Raw genomic sequence first — 21,622 nt, 5'->3', positions numbered from 1 at the left:
GGCATGACCAACATGGTATGTCTAATTGAGATCTGTTATAAAGCTCTGTCTGTCCTCACTCAGTGGAGAATTCATCTGGATCTGCTTTATTTTGTCTGACTTTTGAAAAAGAACAAACAGTACAGACAATTTTGGAAACTAATAACCTGTACAAAATGTCTCCTGGAAGGTTGAATTGTCCCCGTGGAGAAGTTCCGCGGTCCATTTCCTTCTCTGGGTCTGGATTCTTGGCCACCTACCAGCTGGGAGTTGCCCAGTGCTTACTTACACAAACACCATGGCTACTGCGCACTGCACCCTTAGTACTGGGTGCATCTGCTGGATCTCTGGTAGCAGCAGCTGTGGTCTGTGAAATTAGCATGGGTGAGTGATTATATCTCTAATTCTATTCTCCCTCCCTGTCATCAGCTTCTGACTGAAACGTGTGGCTCTTCCAGTTGCCATTCGGGATGAGATGCTGCTCTTTGCCAAGCAGATGAAGAACTTTACACTTGGACCTTTCAACCCTTCCATCAATGTTTTCCACTGGATCGAGCGTGTTCTCAAGAAACACCTTCCTCCTGACGCACACCAACTGGCAAATGGACGACTCGCTGTGGCTATGACCCGCCTGACAGATGGCAAGCACACTGTCATGTCTGACTTCCAGTCCAAAGAGGATGTACTGCAGGTGAGTTGGTTTGTGCAGTGACTCTTTATCTAGTACATATTTGATGTTATCCCTCTGCTGTCCACAGGCTCTGCTGTGTAGCTGTTTTGTGCCTGGGTACTGTGGAATGTTGCCTCCATCCTTCAAAGGAGTTGTGGGTATTTGATATTATTCACACAAATATCCATGCGTACATTGTTTGATCTGTGTCCTAATGTACGCAGTGTTGTCTTGCAGCATTATTTGGATGGGGGTTTCAGCAGAATGCAGCCTTACCCCACTACACTCTCTATTGACACCTTGACAGTGTCTCCATTCTCTGGAGAGACAGACATCTGTCCCCAGGACATGCCTTGCTTGTGGGAGATGGTAGTGACTGGAGCAACATTGAAGGGCAACATGGCTAACAGCTGCAGGATCATCAATGCCCTGTACCCTTTCACCTTAGAGGTCAGTTATCACTTAGTGAAAGACCTCTTGTCAAAGCTCTGATATTGGTAATAATAATAATAACAATGTTAAAACTGTGATACTGATTTTGTTTAATTCCACAGTGGGCCTTACATTTTTCTGGTTGTTTTCCTCTTTCTGTTTTAAGACCATTGAACAAGCCTTCCACAGTGGATACAAAGACGCCTTTTGTTTCCTTCAGAGCAATGGTAGGAAATCCATAGCTAAAGGGAATAATTCTGGAAGCAAAGACACTGTTATCTAATAATGTTTTGATGTTGAGACTCGATCGGACCGCATTTCTTTTTGTGTTTTTCATGAAATGCAGCCCTTGTACCACGTATCACCACGCAAACCATAGCCCCAGGGCCACATAATCAATTCAGAAACAAAATATTGGTCCTGCTGGAAACCACAGAAGAAGAAGAAGGGATGCAGAAGGAGGAGTCTCTGACAGATGACAAATGCACTCAGACGGACAACTCCAGTGAAGACAAATTGACTTTGGCATTGACAACCACAGACTCCCCTCTGAGCTCTGATGTGGTAAACAATGGTGAGTACACAGGGTTGAAATTAACAAGCTGTCTGTCTGTGAATCTGCGAATTTGAAGTTCTACAAGCTTTATAAAATTGTGGAAATTGTTGTTCCTCCCCTCAACATTTGTGTTTAAGCTCTGCTGTGCAACATGATGAGCTATCTGAGCATGTTTGGTTTTGCGATCACACTCATCTCATACCTGCTCCTCCCTGTCACTCTGTGTGTCCACTTACTTCAGAAAAGACCAAGGTAAGAATATTTTCACCACACAGACTTTGTTTCCATCTGTCACTCTTTCTCTAGCCTCTCTCTTCTTGGTCCTTATTCCAACATTTCTGCACCCATTCTCATTTTCAGCCATCATCATTTTGGCTTCTCATATTGTGTACAGTTGAGTGGCTGTCTGGTTCCTTATTCCATCTCTCATGGTGTTGGCTCACTGATCTTCTCTGTTGTCTCTGTTCTGTTCTCCCTTGGTGTTTTTCCATGTTCCAACGGTTCAGCCCCTCCTATCTTTCAGTCCCTTGTCTTGTTGATTTGTCTTGTCCACTATCTCACATGAACCATCTATAGGCTGTCGATAGATGTTACCTATATGTATAAGAAGAACTAGCCCTAGCACTAGCGCTAGCACTAGCACTAGCAGCAAAGGTCAATAGTTCATTGTTTCCTCTCCCTAGGCTGCAGTTGTGGTTGAGGCCGACGCCCCAACAGGTGCTCTGGGCCTGGCATAGCCTGAGACATTTTACTGTCTTCTTTTTCAAAATAGTTGTCTGCACTGTCGAGAAGAACATCAAAGACAGGTAAGACAGGATGATGCAGATTCACACATGAACTTATCTTGATCTCCATGAAGCTCATCTCAGCTCATCACTGTTTCAGGGTCATTCCCATTGTCCTGCTGTTCCAATGGCTGAACATCCAAGCTGAAATGTTTGCTCCGAAAATCCAAAGTCATGCTGTTCCTTGCCTGGAGCTCTCCTCTCCTCCCCACACAGATGACATAGGGAATACGGGTCTGCGCAGACGCTTCCTTAATATCTCTCCATCACGGGATAACAGCAAAGCAGAATGAGGAGCACTGACAGTTTATTCCAGCTCACCCAGCAGGAATGTGAAAGCATTTCTTTGTGTAGTTGACTCCATGTTCCAATTGAACAGTGTTTCAATCCCTTCGGTGTTGAAATTTGTTTTCTTTGTAAAGCATTTGATTGTTTTATATAACATGTTTATGTCATCAAATTTTTATATTTTGCTGACTCACTCAATCCTCATTGTGCTTAATTATTAGGCTTTATGTTTACGTGTTATACTTAATGATGTAATCAACAGCAGCCAGAGTTTAGCCTGAGGGTGTCGCTATGGTGAATGAATGGTAGTGTAGTAAGTGTTAAGGAGATATGCTCTTTAAAAGATGTGACCTGAGGGCGCTGCTGCATCAGGAGGTTTTCACAAGCATGTGTATTGGTCTGAGGAGTATGAATGTGCACATGATGCTTCACATCAGTCATACAAGATGCTGGTCACATTATCTGATGGACGGTGGTAATTATTTATTGTCCTTGGTGGAGGTATAAGCTGTCCCATTTGCCAATTCACTCATTCCCAAACTCCCCACCACGTATCCTATTATCCTTCTACCAAACACACACAAATGGGACTGAAAACAAAATCTGGGGTCATCAGCGGTTTATCAGCCCGACCTGTATTAACAACAAGCTCAAGCAGTGAATTAAAAGCGTGTGAAATCCTGGGCTGGCCCAGTTTGGCCCACTTTGCCAACATTTAGCCAAGGCATTGGAATCTAGACACAGATGTTTGTTGCAGCAGGGGGCCGTGCCATCAATGCGGTGATGTAATGTGGAGCCTCGCACAGTTTGTCTAATAGCCTCTCCACCAGGTTTAGGGTTCAAATCCCGGTCGGTTTCACGTTCTGAGTTAGGATTGGGTCAAATAAAGCTTTCAACAATATACTATAAATGAAAACTACTTTAATAGAAAGGCCAAGCAAACCATCCTACAAAGTAACTGCCAGCATCAGGAGGAATGAGACATATTGGGACAGGAGACACACACCTGCATAATGAGTGAGAACCTCACATCGATAGACACACCCATTGAAAGAAAGACACACCCACACTAGGACAGAATGAATCTATGCTCACAGCCACAGTGTGTCATAATCTGCATGTGCCACTGTGTAGATTTAGGAAAATGCTCACAACCTTGAGCTTAAAGCCTGAATCTGTCACAGCATAAATGAGCAATGTTAGAGCTTAAACCCAAGAGGAAGAGTAAAAGCAAAGGGGATTAAATCTTCTCAATCTACTCACAGGCATATTTACAACTGAGCTCCTGGATAATCTTCTTTCAGGCCTGCAACATAAGGCCATGATTCTAATGATTTAATGTGGCTTCCTTGTATTCCTTTTATTCAGATTAGATGATCCAAGAAACAGAACTAATACTGTAAGAAAAAAAGATTTCCAGGCAATACAACAAGAGGCATTTTCACAGCACGACCACAGGGTGGAGCAATGGGAGAGGGTGAGGCTCGGTACAGTGGCATGACATCATAAATATGAGGGGACACAGACAACAAGCAGCACACCCCAAAACAGCTCTGTGCTCACACATGACACTGGATCACCTGATCAAAGTCTGCATGACAAGTTGTTGGTTCACAGCTGATCCAGGCCGCTTAATCACCTAACTCCCATTTCCTACAAACGGCCGGTGAGGGATCCGAGTGTATAATGAGTGTAGATGGATCATACAGATAACATTATGAGCATTGGCCGCAGTCTAATATCCTTTCCTTTCCTTTCCTTTCCTTTCCTTACCTTACCTTACCTTTCCTTTCCTTTCTTTCCCTTCCCTTCCCTTCCCTTCCCTTCCCTTCCCTTCCCTTCCCTTCCCTTCCCTTCCCTTCCCTTCCCTTCCCTTCCCTCCCTTCCCTTCCCTTCCCTTCCCTTCCCTTCCCTTCCCTTCCCTTCCCTCCCTTCCCTTTCCAAAGACAATGTCCAGGCCAACCAAAAAGCATCATAATATTTCACTGGCATTTAGAGCACTGGCTGCTCCTCGTCCCTTTAGTGATAACATCACTAAAAGAGCATGACCTTTCCACTAATCCACCTGGCGACAGGGTGAATTGAGTGTGTTGGGGCAATGATGTCACCAGTGCAGGCTGGCATTTATCTGTGGGTATTCATCATAATTTGTGGTTGCCGTGTGTGGAAGCAAAGGAAGATACGAAGCGGAGTTAATGTCAACTGACTCACTGCCGCCAATCAATAAAGAGCACAGGGGGACAGGAGGATGACCTTTGTGAAGACGAGGAGGGGCTGTGACCTATACTGCCTCACACACACAGAGAGAGAGAGAGAGAGAGAGAGAGAGAGAGAGAGAAAGGGAGAGAGAGAGAGAGAGAGAGAGAGAGAGAGAGAGAGAGAGAGAGAGAGAGAGAGAGAGACTGACTCCTGACACACCAAAACAGATCTATTGTTGTCATAGTTAAAGCTGAAATTAAAACTATGTCAAAAACATTTTGTTCAAGCAAAGCATTTAAAAGAAACAGATTATCCTGCCTGTCCCTATCCCTCCTCTCAAACAGGTTCTGAAAATGTCAGTAGTGAAGCAGAGGGTCACACTGGGGACAGAGCTATAATATACACAAATGATGAGTGTGCAAAGTCTTTATCTGAATGTTTGTGTTCTGTGGCCACTCGCTTCTGAGATATGATCTATGCTTCATAATATTTAAACCCTTACTTATGGTATAAACTTAGATTGTGTATGTGTGTGTGTGTGTGTGTGTGTGTGTGTGTGTGTGTGTGTGTGTGTGTCAATAAATGTGTCCTCATCCTCTGCTGAAGAAAAGCCTCATAGCGTGAGCCACAATGTAATCGACAGCTCACACGTACATATTATTCTTAATCTCTTCCACTTATCAGTTTGTGTATACATGATTCATAAGAAATCTACCTCTCCTGTTTCAATGGAATTCACAGGAAATCAAACCACAACACTTAAAATGAGACTAAAGAGTGGACACACTTTACTTGGACACGTCTCCTTCTCTGATAGATCATGAATTATAGAACATTCTTGTCCTTAAATGCGCCAGACAAACTATAGGCACCATCTAGACCTCTTCCTGGTCTGTGTCTGTTTGTCTGTTTTGATGATGGGTAATCTGGGGATCTGGATGGGATAATTCTGATTAATTCTGTCCCCTTAATCAACAGAGATAAACAGATGTTGGCAGGTTTCACCGCAGAGCAAACATGCATTTTTAATGATTAACACTGTGGGATTTTATGAAAGTGAACCAGCTTGCTGGAATAGCTTGCCCAAACACCCACTTGCATGCAATTTACATGCACAAGTGTGTGTGTCCTCCATAACTTTCTCCTTTCAGACCTCAGCTGGAGCCTTGAGTGCTGTAATAAACAGTAACAGATTGACATCTTCTCTTATTAATCCTCCTCCTCCTCCTTCCTAATTTAGATCTTTGTTGATTAGATGAAGAAAGTATTTCACCGGGATGACAGCAGGTGCTGAGGAATGTTTACCCTGTGTCAAAAACTGACATCCAGTTTTGGAGGAGCTCATTTGACAGCTACAAGCTCCTCATGGTGTAAAGTAGTTAGGTTGTGACTGAGCGACTCTCTTGACACAGCTACACTACAAGCTCCTGAGAAATAACTAGGGCAAGATTAGAAAGCCCTTTACTCTCCAAGCAAATAAATAGAAACATATGGAAATCAATGTTTAAAGTATGTATGTATCTTTCTGCAGTGTATTCCATAACAATAACATTATTCTTATTTCAAAAAGAGCCTGTGTTTGTATTTGTAAACCAAAAGTTCACACTTGTTTCTGATAAAGCTTACAGCAAAAGAAACAACCAAACCACAAAACAAACCATGAAAAACAGTCTTTGTGCAATTTCATTAATGGCATAAGTAACAGGAAAAGCAATGTTTGTTTGTTTTTATAGATTAGATTTCCTATAAGGTCAAGCAGTGTGATTGAATGGAAAACAATGCAAACCTCCAATCTATGCTATACATTTAATGTAATGTAATTTAATGTGTGTGTGTGTGTGTGTGGGGGGGGCTATTAACACCTAACACACAGAATCAGAGTAGGATGCCTGGACACAAATAATGCAAACACACACACAGCATGACGCTCAGAGTAGGGAGGCCCCAGCTTGAACAGAAATAAACTCTGTGCCAGTTCTGCTCTCCGTGTCACACACACACACACACACACTCACTCAAACACACACACACACACACTCTCTATCTCCAGCCTACGCCTATTGTGTCACCCTCTGTCTGTCTTTCTTTTCGTTCTCTCCCTCCCTTGTGGAACTTTCCATCAAAGCACCTCGTTAATGATGGAGCACTCTCATGCATCTTTAAGCACTTGACAGGGATCTTCCACAGTGGAGTTTCAACTATTTCACCACATAAAACCGCACAAACACGCACAGTTTAACAGCGGCGGGCAACATGCTGTGTTGTGCCGTCAGCACTTTCAAAAAGGAAGGAGGAATAAAGAAACAGACAAGAGAAGAATCCTGATTTGGCCTCAAACTGTATTTATGTAGTGGATAAAGGTGTTTTTTGTAAGAACACATAAGGGGAAATACAGCTTGAAAGAAATAACGCTGACACCTACGCCAACTAGATCATTAAAGAGAGAAACAGAGCCCACACACTGCTGCTGGTGGCTGTGACTCTAACTGTCATTATGAGTTTGAATTCCTGAGCTTTGCATTTACCCTATGTAGTGTGTGTGTCTGTGTGTGTGTGTGTCTGTGTGTGTGTGTGTGGAAGTGTTGACATTGACGTGTGTGCCACTGTGTTTATGGATAAATCACCGACAATACCCAAGATAAAGCGACTGGGATTGATCTATTTTTAACATCCCATAAACTGCAATGAGCCAAAATCCATTATTTTTCAGATATTATTTATTTATAAATAGTATACGGAGTGTACTGTGAAAGTATCCATTACTGAGAGTGGGTAATCCCTTGGATTACGTTACTGATTACAATTTTGATGAGGTATCTAATGACTGTAATGGAACGCAATTATAGTGACCTAACAAGCCTTTCCAAGGATACAGCAGGTTAAACCTCACAGCAACATGAGAAAATGGGACACATACACACACACACACACACACACACACACACACACACACACACACACACACACACACACACACACACACACACACACACACACACACACACACACACACACTTGATACATTACTAGAAAGAATAAAGGGATTACTGGCAAAAGCCTTTTAGTCCTGTTTTTTAATGATCTGTGGATTTAGCTTTTTGGGAGGTTTTTGTCCTGTTAAAGTGTGACCTTGTATCCATGGAAATGATGATAACACTCAATATCAACCATCATCAGACAAAGAGTTTATCTTGGATAAAGTCCTCTGTTAATATGTGAAAATCTACTGTAAGTGTTGTTTTATCAGTACATTTACCAACTTGATCCAGGAAACATGCTGATGATGTGCTGTTTCTATCAAAGCTCCACATTGTATCACAGTTCAGATGAAAGAGAGATCAGTCACAGACGGGTTTCACCTCAAAGGGTTTTGGACAGGATGACTTATTTCTATATGTGAAAATATGTCCATTTCCAGTAGTTACTTGTTGTTGGAAGGACTAAATCAAAAATGAGATCATAACACAACCAATTCTGGGAGAACCTTCTACAACTAGAAATGCATTTTCTGAAGGACATTTTAATGTATTTTAATAGGGAATGGCAAATAAAATGCATGCAACTGCTTTCTGAAAACAGATTGAACTTTGAGAACCAGGAGAACTTTCTGAACGTAGGGGTGTATTATGGTTAAGAGAAAAACAGAAAATAAAGAAGAATCGGCGAGTTGAATAAGACCTAAATTAATTTTCTCAGCTGAAAATGTAACATGGAGCATTCCATTCCATTCCATTAAAATTCAGGACCAGTTGTAGCTTAAAGGGGAAAGAGCAAAAACTACACGTTATAGTTGAATAAACTTCATATTCTGAAAGTGGACAAAAATCCCTACGTGTCTCTGCATGTATTGTTTGTAAAGTCTCACATTTGTGGAAGTTAAGATAAGCTGGGAGTTGAACACAAGGCAGCTTCAGCTTCAACTTGCCTCAACGCTAAGAAAATGCAATACACACACATGGAGAGGGCTGAAAAATCTTGTGTGAAATATCTCAGGTATTTCAGTACAACCCTGAAATATTTTAAAGCCCTGCATAGCTGCCTGACAACCTGAAATCTGAAGGCTTGGAAAAAATGTTTGAATGGTTTTGCTGTCTGAAAGTATAAAGAAGTTAGAAATGCCTGAATGAAAATTGATGTTGCAGTATTTGATTCTCAAAAGACTCCTACACACAGGCAGGGTGCCAAGCAAACACCACAACGTCCTCACAAAGGAAACAACAAATCCTACAATCCACCTCTGCTTAGACTCTTAAAGACTCAAACATTTCTACTGTGTTGACCCTTAAGGTGGAAACAATCAATTATTCTTCCTGCACTTCAGATGACTCCACCGGTTATTGTTGCATGAAAATAGGACACCATTTTGCTTTGTATTTGTGGTGTCTGTGCGTGCGTGTGTTTGTTTGTCTTTGTGTCTGGCTGCATACACATTTATGTGTGAGCGAGAGATCCATTTCACTTGGAACACATTTCCGCACCTGCTTGTAATTCATCTACGTGGTTGTCCGTCCATTACCAGCCAGCAGACAGCGTGTGAACTCTCCTCTCCCGCCTCCTCCCACGTGTCATGCATCCCTCCTTTCTCCCTTTTCCTTGGCAGCTCTGTTTTCACTTCGTCCTTGGCTGTCCTCCGGTCATCTTGTAATGTAGAGCTTACATCAAGTTACTGTACTACTGTAAGGTTCCAATCATCATTAATTCACACCGAGAGATTAGAAGCCCTGCAGCAGCAGTTGGTAACAGAGTTGGCGAGTGAGACAGTTTGGCCCTCATCTGTGGGATTCTGAAAGTATAAAAATGATTCAAACATTCTCTTTGTTTTATTGTTCCCAACTCTGCATATTTGTGCAGCAGTTCTGATGAGACACAGGATTCAGCCATGAAGTTGCCAGGGTGAATACATTTCTCTCTTTGGTTAACAACTGAGGGAAGAAAATGAGGAAGTGAGCGTTTCTTTCTTTCTTTGAATTCATCAAACTGGACCGATGGAGTGTCAACTCCAGAGCAGAACTATACACTCATTGGTCATATGATCCTGATGCTGGCACATTTCCAGTGCAGGTTGTATACTTACTCCACCAGGCATGTGTACTTACTTTGAATACTTTTGTGTAAATATCTTATGTATAAATTACTTTACATTATTTGAACACCATAAGGAATCTGTTGTTGTTTAAATTCTGCATGTGATTAATTGGAAGATGTCATGATTTCAGTCCCATGCAGTGTTTCATTCTCCTCCACTGTGCATCACTTCCACCAGCTTGGCCGACAGGTCGATTCAGGTGAAAAAGCCGCAGAGTATTGATCCATCTAGTTGCCCAACAGGAGGTGTTAAGGTGAGTCCTGAGCGACGGTGTCAGGTCTCAGGTGCTGCTGGCTAGAGTAACGACTGGAAGAGTGCAACATGTCCACCAGAGGTTGGCATCCTGTTGTTGTCTGGAAAGCTTCCAATGATACGGTCACTGGCTGCACTACCTTGTTGGTGTGACCTCAATCCACTAAGTCTCCGTTTATGTGTGTGTGTGTGTGTGTGTGTGTGTGTGTGTTTGTGTGTGTGTGTGGCACTAACATTACAGTGAAAGCAAAGACAGGTTACTGAAAGTAATGACTGATTCTTATATAACATCAGGGATTTTCTTCCCTAAGGAGAACACCAATCAGACTTGGTACTATGGGGGACACATTGAAGACTAACACACACATGCACTCTTACTTGCAAAGACACACACACACACGCACACACACACACACACACACACACACACACACACACACACACACACACAAAACGCTCCGCAGCAACATAAAACAGGAGAGGACTTGATTTAAAATCCCAGAGTGTATTGTACCTACATTACAGTATATTATATACTGAAGTAAAACCATACATACAGATACAAATACAGTGTCATGGTCTTGTCAGTGTAATAAACTCTGGCCTGTTGTAGCCATGACGACCCACCTGGCCGCTCCAGGCCAGTCTAGCTGTGAACTCATTGTACAACAATGGTATGGACATACAGTAGCTGCAAGAGATGAAGAGGGAATGATGATAACATAGTGACATCATATAGTGACAATAACCACCACGAAGCCGATTATCACACATGCACAGCACTACATACACAAACATATCTGTATGCTCAACCATAAGAATCAGACAAATCATACATGAATCTAAAGCTAATTTCAGATATTGTATATTGTTTTACGGAATAAAGCTTAATCTTTCATTCTCTGAAAAAGAAATGATGGTTTAAAGCACATATACGTAAAACCCTGTTGCCAGTATATTACACTGATACAATTCATAATGAGTCCAGCAAAATAAGTTGGATCATGGGATGTCTTGGCTAACATAACAACATACTGTAACATCCCCTGGCCCTGTAACATTTCCTTTGCTCCCTTAATTCATAGTTACTTTCTTTGGCTTCTTCTGTCGCTGTCTCAACACAGTTCTATAAAGTGTGTTGGCGAAGGGGTTGACTCGGAAAATGATGCCGTTTCTTACATGATGAGGTTTGGAGGACAAAAACATAAACATCAGCAAAATCAACTTTAACGAGTGTGCTGGTAAATGATTAATACAAAAATATAGTCGGGATGGTTTGGGAAAAGATTTGAAAAGTATATGAGCTGCAGAGAAACTGGTTCACAACAATGTAAATGGAAAAAGGTACAACCGTGATGAACATATAGTATGTAGGTAATGCATGATCATTTCAACAGTATCCCATCATTTTGTAATATAAGGCACTCCGTTATAATACAGCAGTCAGGCTGCTAACAACAGTGGAGGATTTCTAGACATGCGACTCATCAAGGATGATAAATTAGTACAACAGAAATGTGACAATACTGTGAATAAATGAATACAAGATATTATAGAAGGTATACATGCGTAAACCATTCAAGACATTTATGGGATTTTCTTTCAAAATGGTGTCTTATTTTAGTAGAGTTGGCAATCACTCCTGCTGATGATGACAACATTTAAATTCATTTGCAGAGACTAACAAAGCAGCAAGTCACAGGATCCCACCATTTTTTACATGAAAGTTCACATTTACAGCCCAACTGTCTATTAAATGGACAAATGTATAAACGGGTCACTGCTATAAGAATATCCTACAGAATTTATGAAAAATATGCTCATAGAAACAGTTCTCATCAGCTAAAAGCAATTGGAAAAGTCTGTAAATACATCAGCTGGTCCAGTGGGTTTACTGCAGATTTTATTTTATCCATAATTGTTAACCATAATTGTAACGGACACTTTCACATTGGTTTTCACTTGTAAATAAGGAGATCTGGTAACTGGGTCAGGTTAGACAAGGACATAATGTTACCATTAGCAGTAAGACTGGTGGCCGAAATCCCCATTGATGATGTCAGCATTTCATTGTCGAGACAAAAGAGGTAAGTATGGTACATCTGGTGAATCATTACAAAAGGTAATTGACTAAGTACAAGCTGATCCAGTCAGGTCATAACTTGAGGGAAATCAAAGCAGTTCATTTCCTCAATAAACGCTTCTTAAATGTCTGTATCCCGCTTTGTGGCAAAGTAGTGAAGTCTTTCTACGTCCTTCTTGTGTATCACAGGTCGCTCTGTCTGATGCCATTGGCTTTATTAATGGAGGTGTTGCTGTCCTTTTTAGCAGCTAAGTCTGCCTTTCTCTCTGCCTCAGCAGCATCTGACAAGGGCAACCGCTCTTCTGCTTCTGTCTCCCTGTGGTAGAAGTAATTGAAGTTGGAGACAATGACGGGCACAGGCAAAGCGATGGTGAGCACACCGGCGATGGCACACAGGGTGCCCACCACTTTACCCGCTAAGGTGATGGGACACATGTCCCCGTAGCCGACAGTAGTCATGGTCACCACAGCCCACCAGAAGCCGTCAGGTATGCTGACGAACTGTGTGTCTGGATCGTCTACCTCAGCAAAGTAGATCGCACTGGAGAAGAGGATGACTCCGATGAAGAGGAAGAAGATGAGCAGGCCGAGCTCACGCATACTAGCCTTCAGAGTCTGCCCCAGGATCTGGAGTCCCTTGGAGTGTCGTGACAGTTTGAATATACGAAAGACCCTGACCAGACGGATTATACGCAGAATCGCCAAAGACATGTTCTGGCCTGAGCTCTCTTCTGTAGTGATAAATTCTGTAACGACAGTAACAAAATAAGGGACGATGGATATGATGTCTATGGAGTTCATGAGGTTGTGGAAGAATTCTTTTTTGCCTGGACATGCCACAAATCTTATAATCAGTTCAAAGCAAAACCAAAAAATACAGGCAGTCTCAACAAAGAAGAAGGGATCAGAGAAAGTTGGGGGCTTTGTTGGGGCCAGAGAAGCTTTGGACTGGTTGAAAGACTGTGCCTCAGAGGGCAGAATTGGGTCATGGTCATCTCTGAATTCTGGCAATGTTTCCATGCAGAAAATAATGATGGAGATGACAATAACAAAAACAGACACCAGTGCTACACCCCGGGCTGCATTGGAGCTCTCTGGGTACTCAAACAGCAGCCAGAACTGCTTATGCATCTCATTAGTCGGCAATGGGACCTCAGGGTCCTTTATGAATCCTTCTTCTTCTCTAAACTGATCCATGGCCTCACTTCCCAGCTCATAGAACACTATTTCATCTGAAAACACATCCAGAGGAACATTAGCCGGACGTCTAATCTTACCCCCTGACTGGTAGTAATACAAGATCCCATCGAAGCTAGGTCGATTCCGATCGAAGAAGTATTCATTCCTCATTGGATCAAAGTAAACCATCCTCTTTGAAGGGTCTCCTAGAAGTGTGTCAGGAAATTGGTCCAATGTTTTTAGGAGTGTCTCAAAACGAAGCCCAGCAATGTTGATAAGGACCTTCTGGTCTCCTTCATCCGGGCCACCTGTATCTATAAACAGATCATCACAGCACTCTTTAGCCAGTCGGCTGAAAACCGTATCACTGTCCCTTGTGCTGTCACTGCTGAGGAGCAATTTCCAGTTGGAGATCAAACTTGTGCAGCTGGGGCGCGGCTTTCGGCTCTGAGTTTGGATGGGTGGAGACTGTGGTCTAATTGGCACCTGTGGGGCAGGCGAAGACGTGGAGGAATCCCAAATGCAGCCAGGTATAGCACTGTTGAGGGAGGGCGGAGAGCTAAGCTGGGAGGCAAGGAACTGGAAGTTGCTGGGAGGCGCGCTCTGCTCCGGGGGAATGTCCACCGTGAGAGCCGTGGTCTCATCGGCATAGCTGTCCCCTTCATCCTCAAGGCAGCCGTCAACGTCCAGGTTCTCAAAGTTGACCAGCGCCACCTCCATGGCTGCAGTTCAGCCAATGCAAAACTTTGGGCCCCAGGATAAGACGGAGACACTCACACAGATGGACGGATGGGAGAGGCGGTCAGCAGTGCATCAAGACTACAGCAGGACAGAAATACCAGTCTCCACTATCCACTTCTCCATGCAACACCTGGAGAGAGAAGGAGAGAGAGAGACAGAGAGACAGAGAGACAGAGATCAAGAGTGAGTCAGGGCTGAGGGTTCATTTTGCCTTAATTGTTAATGGGTGACAAGTTTGTGACGTCTTAAAGCACATGGTCCTCCATGATGCCCTGTTTCTTAGATACCAGTCTCTTTGGAAACCGGCAGAGACACAAGGACGAGTTAGAGAAGGAGAAAGACAGAAATGACAGAGGAGAAAAGAAACAGAATGTAAAAGAGCATTCAGTTCCTCCTGACAGAAAGACAAACTAGCAAACTCAATGTTACTTCTGTCCACAGTTATTGTGGAGGCACTGTGATGAGTCATGTAACTGTGAATAAGGACAATCACAAACACTATTCAAAAGAGTCTTTCTTTACTCTTACTGAGATGCACAATATATCTGATTGACACGACTTCATGAATTCACTGGCAAACACAGGCGCCTTTTCTGTCACACACACACACACACACACACACACACACACACGCGCACACACACACACGCGCACACACACACACACACACACACACACACACACACACACACACACACACACACACACACACACACACACGCACACATACACACACACACAGGAAACAGTGAGCAGCCTGTTTATCTTTGTAATGACCCAAATCCAGGCTGTGGGGGAAGATAGTGCACGGTGACTGTTGCTGTGCTTTCATTAGTACATAATTAAATGGTTGTACAGTGATAACATAGACACACGGCTCACGTTTAAAACACACAATCTCTTCCTCTGACCTTGAAACTGAGCGCACTGATGCTGTACAATGAGCCATTTGCCTCTATTCCATACTCTCTTCTATTTGCATCTGGGTTTACCTTCACCCAAGTTCATGTAACAACTCTTCAGTGGAATAATGATCCAGTTCAACAGCAAATTTGAGCTGCAAAGTGCACGTGTCACAGTGTCTGCATATTCACACATGCATGCATCTGTGTACACGTGTGTGTGCGAGCGCTTAAACTGCACATGTGCGTGTCTGTGTGCGCGCTGACGTCTGCAGATGTTTAATTAAAGACTCCACAGATGAGTCACCACCTAAAACCAATGCCAATGATACCAATCCTGCTGGGAGAGAGGGAGAGAGAGGGAGAGACGCAGGGACAAAGAGAGATGGAGACGGGCTGGGTGAGAAGGGGAGGTGGGGAGGTGACATAAAAATTGGTGGGAAGACGGATGTGGGCGGAAAAGTGGGTGGGATAAAGACAGAGAGGAAACGAAAGAGATTAACAGTGAGGGAGAATGGGTGCTGATGGGTGGGCGGGTGGATGGACGGGGGTGATAAGAGAGCAAAGGGAGCGGAGAGGCGAGGGAGAGTGGCAGATAAAGATGGAGATGAGACTGTAGTTGAACTGTGTCTAAAAAGTATAGGGAGCAGAGGTTTGAGTTAGAAATGGTGAGGGAAGATCCCATCCACCAGCTCAGCTCCTCCCCTCTATTTTAAACCACATGGCCACAGCGACATCATTTGACCCTGTGACCTAGCAGAACTTTCTTGTGACCCTAAAAAAGTGACTCGCTCTGACACAATACCTGGAAATGATCCAATGTTGTTGCTGTGACTGATTTGATGTTTTCTCAACAATCTAATAAATGATCTTGATATGATTGTGTCCAATACAGCAGAACACAAGTCGACTCATCAAAGACCATTGTGACTCAACAGACTAAATCCTTAATTGAGCTAAACTACTAACTGACACTTAATTCAGCTATCAGTTACCCTTCAAAGTGTCAGAGAACTGCCAGGATCAGCTTCTGCTCTCTTTAAGTTAAACACAGAATGAATCAGGCTCTGGGTGTTTGGAACATGGCCTCTAATCCAGCGTGACAATTCCACTTTTGAGGACGCAGTGTGGATCGGATGTCTAGACTCTTTCTGTTGAGTACACATAAAAGGTAACGGGTGTACATTACTATAAACAGCAAACAGACCCAGACACACACATATGCTCTCTCTCACACACACACACACATACACACATACACACACACACACACACAGACACACAAGGCTTACCTCCCTTAGAAGGAACTGGGTGGACCATGTGGATATGATTTGCCGTAAGAGAAAAGAGGAGATAATCTGAGCGAGAGAGGATTCTACCTCTGCTGCAGCGTTCCTCTACCTCCTCAATTGGGATCAGAATGACTAATCTATCACCAACTACAGTGGGTAACCTTATGCTGGAGAGAAACTAGAGCTGTGGCAAAGGCCACTAGCACACACACACACACATGCACACACACACACACACACACACACACACACAAACACATGTGCGAATGTGCATGCACACAAGGGCTCAGTCAAATAACAAAAGCAGTAGAAACAATATGCAATATAATAATATAATATAACACAAAAAAGGATCCATTTGATAGCTCTTCATATCTATTATTCTGTTCATTCTTTGTAAACAACAGCATGTGTTTATGTGTGTATGAGTGTGAATATGGAGCCACGTGTGCATAAACCAGCGTCTCTGTGATCTGATAGTCAACAATGTGCTCAACGCTTCCTCGACTGGAACGGCGTGATTAAAACCTCAGATCTTTCCATGCTTCACTCACTTACACACACACACACGTACGCATGCGCGCACACACACACACGCATGCAGGCACGCACACAAACACACACACACAAACACACACACACGCATGCACGCGCCCACAGGCTCCATCCATATCAAACTCTTTTACATGATCATGATCAATTCTTAATGTTTAACGTCACGTTCACCTTACAAGTTGGAGGGAGAGGGAACGTGTGTGTGAGCTGCACAGAGGAACCAAAGCTCCCTCCTCATCCATCAACATCACACCGCTTTCTACCTTTAATTAAACTCTGTATTTCCCTTTATTCAACCTTGTGAGCTCTTTGCAAATAGAACAGTGCTGATAAATGATCAATACACACTTCTGCATCTCTGGCCAACATCAATACATCACTGCAAATACCTGCCATTATTAGAGCAGCAGACAGAAATGTAGTAATTTGATCTCCGGAGGCCCCACAAGGTGTTTTTTGGCAACCGTGGAGGTCACATGATAAATGATCTTATGTCACATTCCGCCAAGTAACACTCGCACACACTCGGCCATACCTCGCTGTCCTCACACTGTAAAAATTATTTCTATACCCAAGCATGCATGGAAGCTGTCACTCCATTCACATCTGTTTCCCAGAGCATGTGTGAACAACTACCGTGCAGAGTCGTGTCAACACCGTTCAATCAGAGCGTCCTGCAGTATTATTTATAGTCACTTCCATATTGTTATTGTATGTATCAAGAGTTGGATGACACGCCCCTTAGATTAGGACAGGAGTCATATGAACTCCTCCTGTCTCAACCTGTCACAGTTGCAGACCTTTGAGTTGTGCCTCTGGTATTGTTGACATGCACAAAAGAAACCCCAATTACAAAATGGCTTTCAACGATTAATGAATACTGGCAAGAGGAATATCCTTCCACCGGCACTCCCAACACACAGGGTTAAAGGGAAGACACGCAAAATAAATGAACAACTACTGAGTAATATGAGCACAGACTCGAGATGCGAAATGTCAGATACGTCCGTTCACGCTAAACTTCTATAACAGGTGAATTCATGTGGGTGGGTGTATAGGTGACACGGACTATTGTGCGTAATGTGTGTTGTTAGCTTTAAATGTCATTGCTGTCTGTCCTTTGGTTTGACTCCATGCTGTATGTCAAACTGCCCTTTGGGGACAAGAAAACATTACTCTTTAAAAAAGGAAGGGATTTGGACGGGGGTTGTAGTTTAGGTAAATGTGTGTATGTAGCCTGAGTTTACAATTACATGGTCGTTATCCTAATAACTTCGACGTATCGGTGACCGATCGCAATCCGTGCAACCTTCGCCGGCGTGGGAAACGCAATATCTGGATCAGGACAGCGTTGAAAAGGACAGACGCAGCTGTGCAGAGGGGACAAATTACTGGTAAGAAAGCGGATTAACCTTCACTGGAGCTGGGACAGAGAAGAACAGAGGTGTCATGTGGGGCCCAGGCTGTCCCAAAGAGCTCGGGCTATTCCTGCCATACTATTAATACACAGGGACTCATGGTGGGAGAAGGAAAAACTCCTTCTACATATACACACACACACACACACACATATACACGCACAGAACCTGCACATGTGTTACAACATGTGTGAGCAATAAGTGCCACATACGGTGCACACTGAGCCATGTTTACATGTGAGGAAACCCCTCTGATGTCAGCACATGTGGAAACACAAACAGATGTTCAGGTAGATGAAGACAAAGCACAAGTTTGTCCTTTACAAATAGGCTGGTCAGCAACAAACATATAGTATATGTCAGATTACACACCTCAGATATGTGAATGTTGTATTGCTTAGAGGGGGACGACACTGATTATAGAGATTAAATGCAGCTAGTCAGACTTTAGGGAGCAATAACAAGCGTGTCAATGTAAATAGCTGAAGGCTGATCTGTTAAACGTCTGGGGAAATATCAAAAGACATAACCATCGCACCAAAACATGAGTGTGTGCATACATTTCTATTAAAACAGATCACATAAACAGCTCTTATTTATGGAGTGTGGCCATGACAACGCTATTGGTTTTGTTTGTATTCACAGGGATCACAAATCCATAAGCAAAGAACAACAAGAGGACGCTCTTCCCGTCTGTCAACTCTGTGCTTTGTTTTGCTCATTGTGACACAGGCACAAACACACACACACACACACACAGATTCACACACGGGCACACATACACACAGACATATGCATGCCTTTGAGCCCACATCAGCGATAATCACATGATAGGCCGGTGCTAAACACCGACAGTCAGCAAACTGCTCAGGCTGCCGGATCAACGAGTAAGCTGGTAAAATTGAGCTCAGAGACTCAATATGGAGGCTGAAATATCAAAACATCCTGCCAGCTGGTGATGTCACTTTATTTACCTCAAAAAACAAATATTACCCAGATTCTTCACATCTGACAACAGCACTAATCCTTATCTTCAGTATTTAGTATGATGTAAAGAGAGCGCCTGTACAAATGTCTGCACTTAGACACAGACACACTAGCCCCCTCACACACACACACTGACAGCCACAGGATTTCAGCAGGTGGTAGTGCAGGAGTGACCAACATCAGATTGAACGTCACATTAAATCTTTAAGTTCTCACTCTGACAGCAGGAAGCGGCGAGTTGTCACAGGCATCTGGCACAGATGTTGACCAGCTGATGGCTTGACGTGCCAGCATGTGCCTGTCTGTCCCTTCAATCCACATAAAAGTGTTGAACACCCACACACACCGGCCCACCCACCCACACATACAGTAACCCAGGCAATGATCAACCATTATTAAATCATAGTTTTATAAGACGCCTAGAATTTCTATCTCACCAAATCATATCCATCTTTTCCTCAAACCTTATTTTCTGAAAATACATTTAGAAAACATAACTCCCTAGAAATCATTTGTTTATGCCACATAAAACTGTCACTTGCACAAATGATAGCTGAAGGGAAAAATGTGGTTTGTTGTGTTTTCATTCTACCACCACTGGACTCCCCAAACACACACACACACACACCCCACCCTCCCAATCCCACGTTGCCCTGGCATTGATCTTTCCCAGTGCCATGGGGATTAAAAGCATCTGGTTCACGGAAATACCACATTATTTTGTTTAGCAGCCTTGTGCCATCTGGACACAGAGGAGGTCTGACTCTCCATTTCATCCCACTAATCCCACTTATAAAAAGTACTGGGTAAAGTAGCAGCTACGTATGTGCTGACAGGTGACAACATGTGTGTGTATGTATGTTTACGTCTGTCTCATTGGCGATGAAGTATGAAGGATACTGTATATGGAGAATAGGACGCTTCTAAGGAAGACTAGGGAGTGGACTGGGGACATTGGGGACACCGGGGACATAGAGGACATTTCCATAGAGTTGCTGGCTCATCCAATACTTTGATTCTTACCATTCAATCATAAAAGGCTGAATCTGTGTTCTGCCTGACACAGGAGAAACTCGTTCTGTGTGTACTAGTAACTATACTTCAACTCTTTATGATTGTCTACAACATGAACACAAGAACAATCTAGATTTAGTGAAGCTGTGGGTCACACACACACATACTGAACATTTTTGACAACACAGAGAATGAAACAACCGCCAACATCTCCAGCCTGCAGCTTTGAACAGGAATGACATCAAAAAGCGGTTTTTAAACGCTAAAAACAATTATTAAACAACACAATCAGTGAGTAATAATAGTTTTAAACATTGTTGTTGTGAATGACTTTTAACTCCTGTGCGCCTCTTTGTCTTGAACTAGAGAAATAATACTAGTCCAATAAATGTTTGCCTCTTTTCTTTCTCTTTTTACCTTCATTTGGTTTCTTAGTTCTGAATCAGATTGGAGAAGAAGGACAGAAAGAGCGCACAGAGAGATTGTCTCAGACGCACCATAACATGAACATGAACATGAGCGTTCCTACCTTCGGTCGCTTCAATCTCGACCCCGCAAACTTCTGGGCGTTGAGGGTGAAAGTTTCCCTCTCGGGGCCGCAGCAGCAGAGACATGATGGTTAGAGAGCACTGGATCCACCGAGCACAAGGCGAAGCTTCCCGTCCTCTCCCCCCGGGGCTGAGCGCACCCACAGCAGCAGCAGCAGCAGCAGCAGCACCCACAGCGCAGGGGGCCCGGCCACTCACACACAGGACACAGGAGACGGTGACAAGACAGCGACATGCTCACGTTTAATATGACGGATTCACCGCGACAACAAAAAAAAAGAGCATAAATAAATAAATAAATAAATCTCCGTCCTCCAAAAGCGCTGTGACGCTTTATCTCGACGGAAGGAGAGAGAGAGAGAGAGAGAGAGAGAGAGAGAGAGAGAGAGAGAGAGAGACCCTTCCTCTCGTCCTCGCCAATTACAGAGTGATGGAGTCTTTCCTCTCCATTTCTGGCGTTTTGACCTAAATTCCACTTTCGATATGACGGTTCCTGTTTTGTTGTAGTCGCTCCACATATATTTGCAACATCCTGATCACTATTAAGTATATATCAGTTCATTTCATACACATCCTACCTGCATCCTAACTGATCAAAGTCATAGGTTTAGTGTAAGAGGGTGTGTATCTGTTTCCTCTGTGCGTGACCTCTGCAC

At 43.3% G+C, this 21,622-nt stretch overlaps 2 protein-coding genes across 2 annotated transcripts; one reads left to right on the top strand and one right to left on the bottom strand.

Annotated features, from left to right (window-relative positions):
• Positions 1-155: 155 nt before the first annotated feature.
• Positions 156-1,364, top strand: pnpla1 (patatin-like phospholipase domain containing 1). The gene is made up of 4 exons (XM_076166273.1): positions 156-363; positions 438-670; positions 887-1,099; positions 1,248-1,364. Exons 1-4 carry the CDS (start codon positions 156-158, stop codon positions 1,362-1,364), a joined length of 771 nt encoding a protein of 256 aa, XP_076022388.1.
• A 9,388-nt stretch (positions 1,365-10,752) lies between these two features.
• kcna10a (potassium voltage-gated channel, shaker-related subfamily, member 10a) lies at positions 10,753-21,204 on the bottom strand. Its single transcript, XM_076166134.1, has 2 exons — positions 20,948-21,204; positions 10,753-14,380 (listed from the first exon to the last, which is right to left on the bottom strand). Exon 2 carries the CDS (start codon positions 14,227-14,229, stop codon positions 12,514-12,516), a length of 1,716 nt encoding a protein of 571 aa, XP_076022249.1. The 5' UTR covers positions 14,230-14,380; positions 20,948-21,204; the 3' UTR covers positions 10,753-12,513.
• Positions 21,205-21,622: the final 418 nt, after the last annotated feature.

This window comes from Genypterus blacodes, unplaced genomic scaffold (genome assembly GCF_046128005.1).
Source record: "Genypterus blacodes isolate CSIRO-AG114 ecotype Tasmania unplaced genomic scaffold, CSIRO-AGI_Gbla_v1 ptg000156l_1, whole genome shotgun sequence".
Classification (NCBI taxonomy): domain Eukaryota; kingdom Metazoa; phylum Chordata; class Actinopteri; order Ophidiiformes; family Ophidiidae; genus Genypterus; species Genypterus blacodes.
The sequence above is the reverse complement of the archived record's forward strand: the minus strand, read 5'-3'. Positions and strand labels throughout refer to the sequence as shown.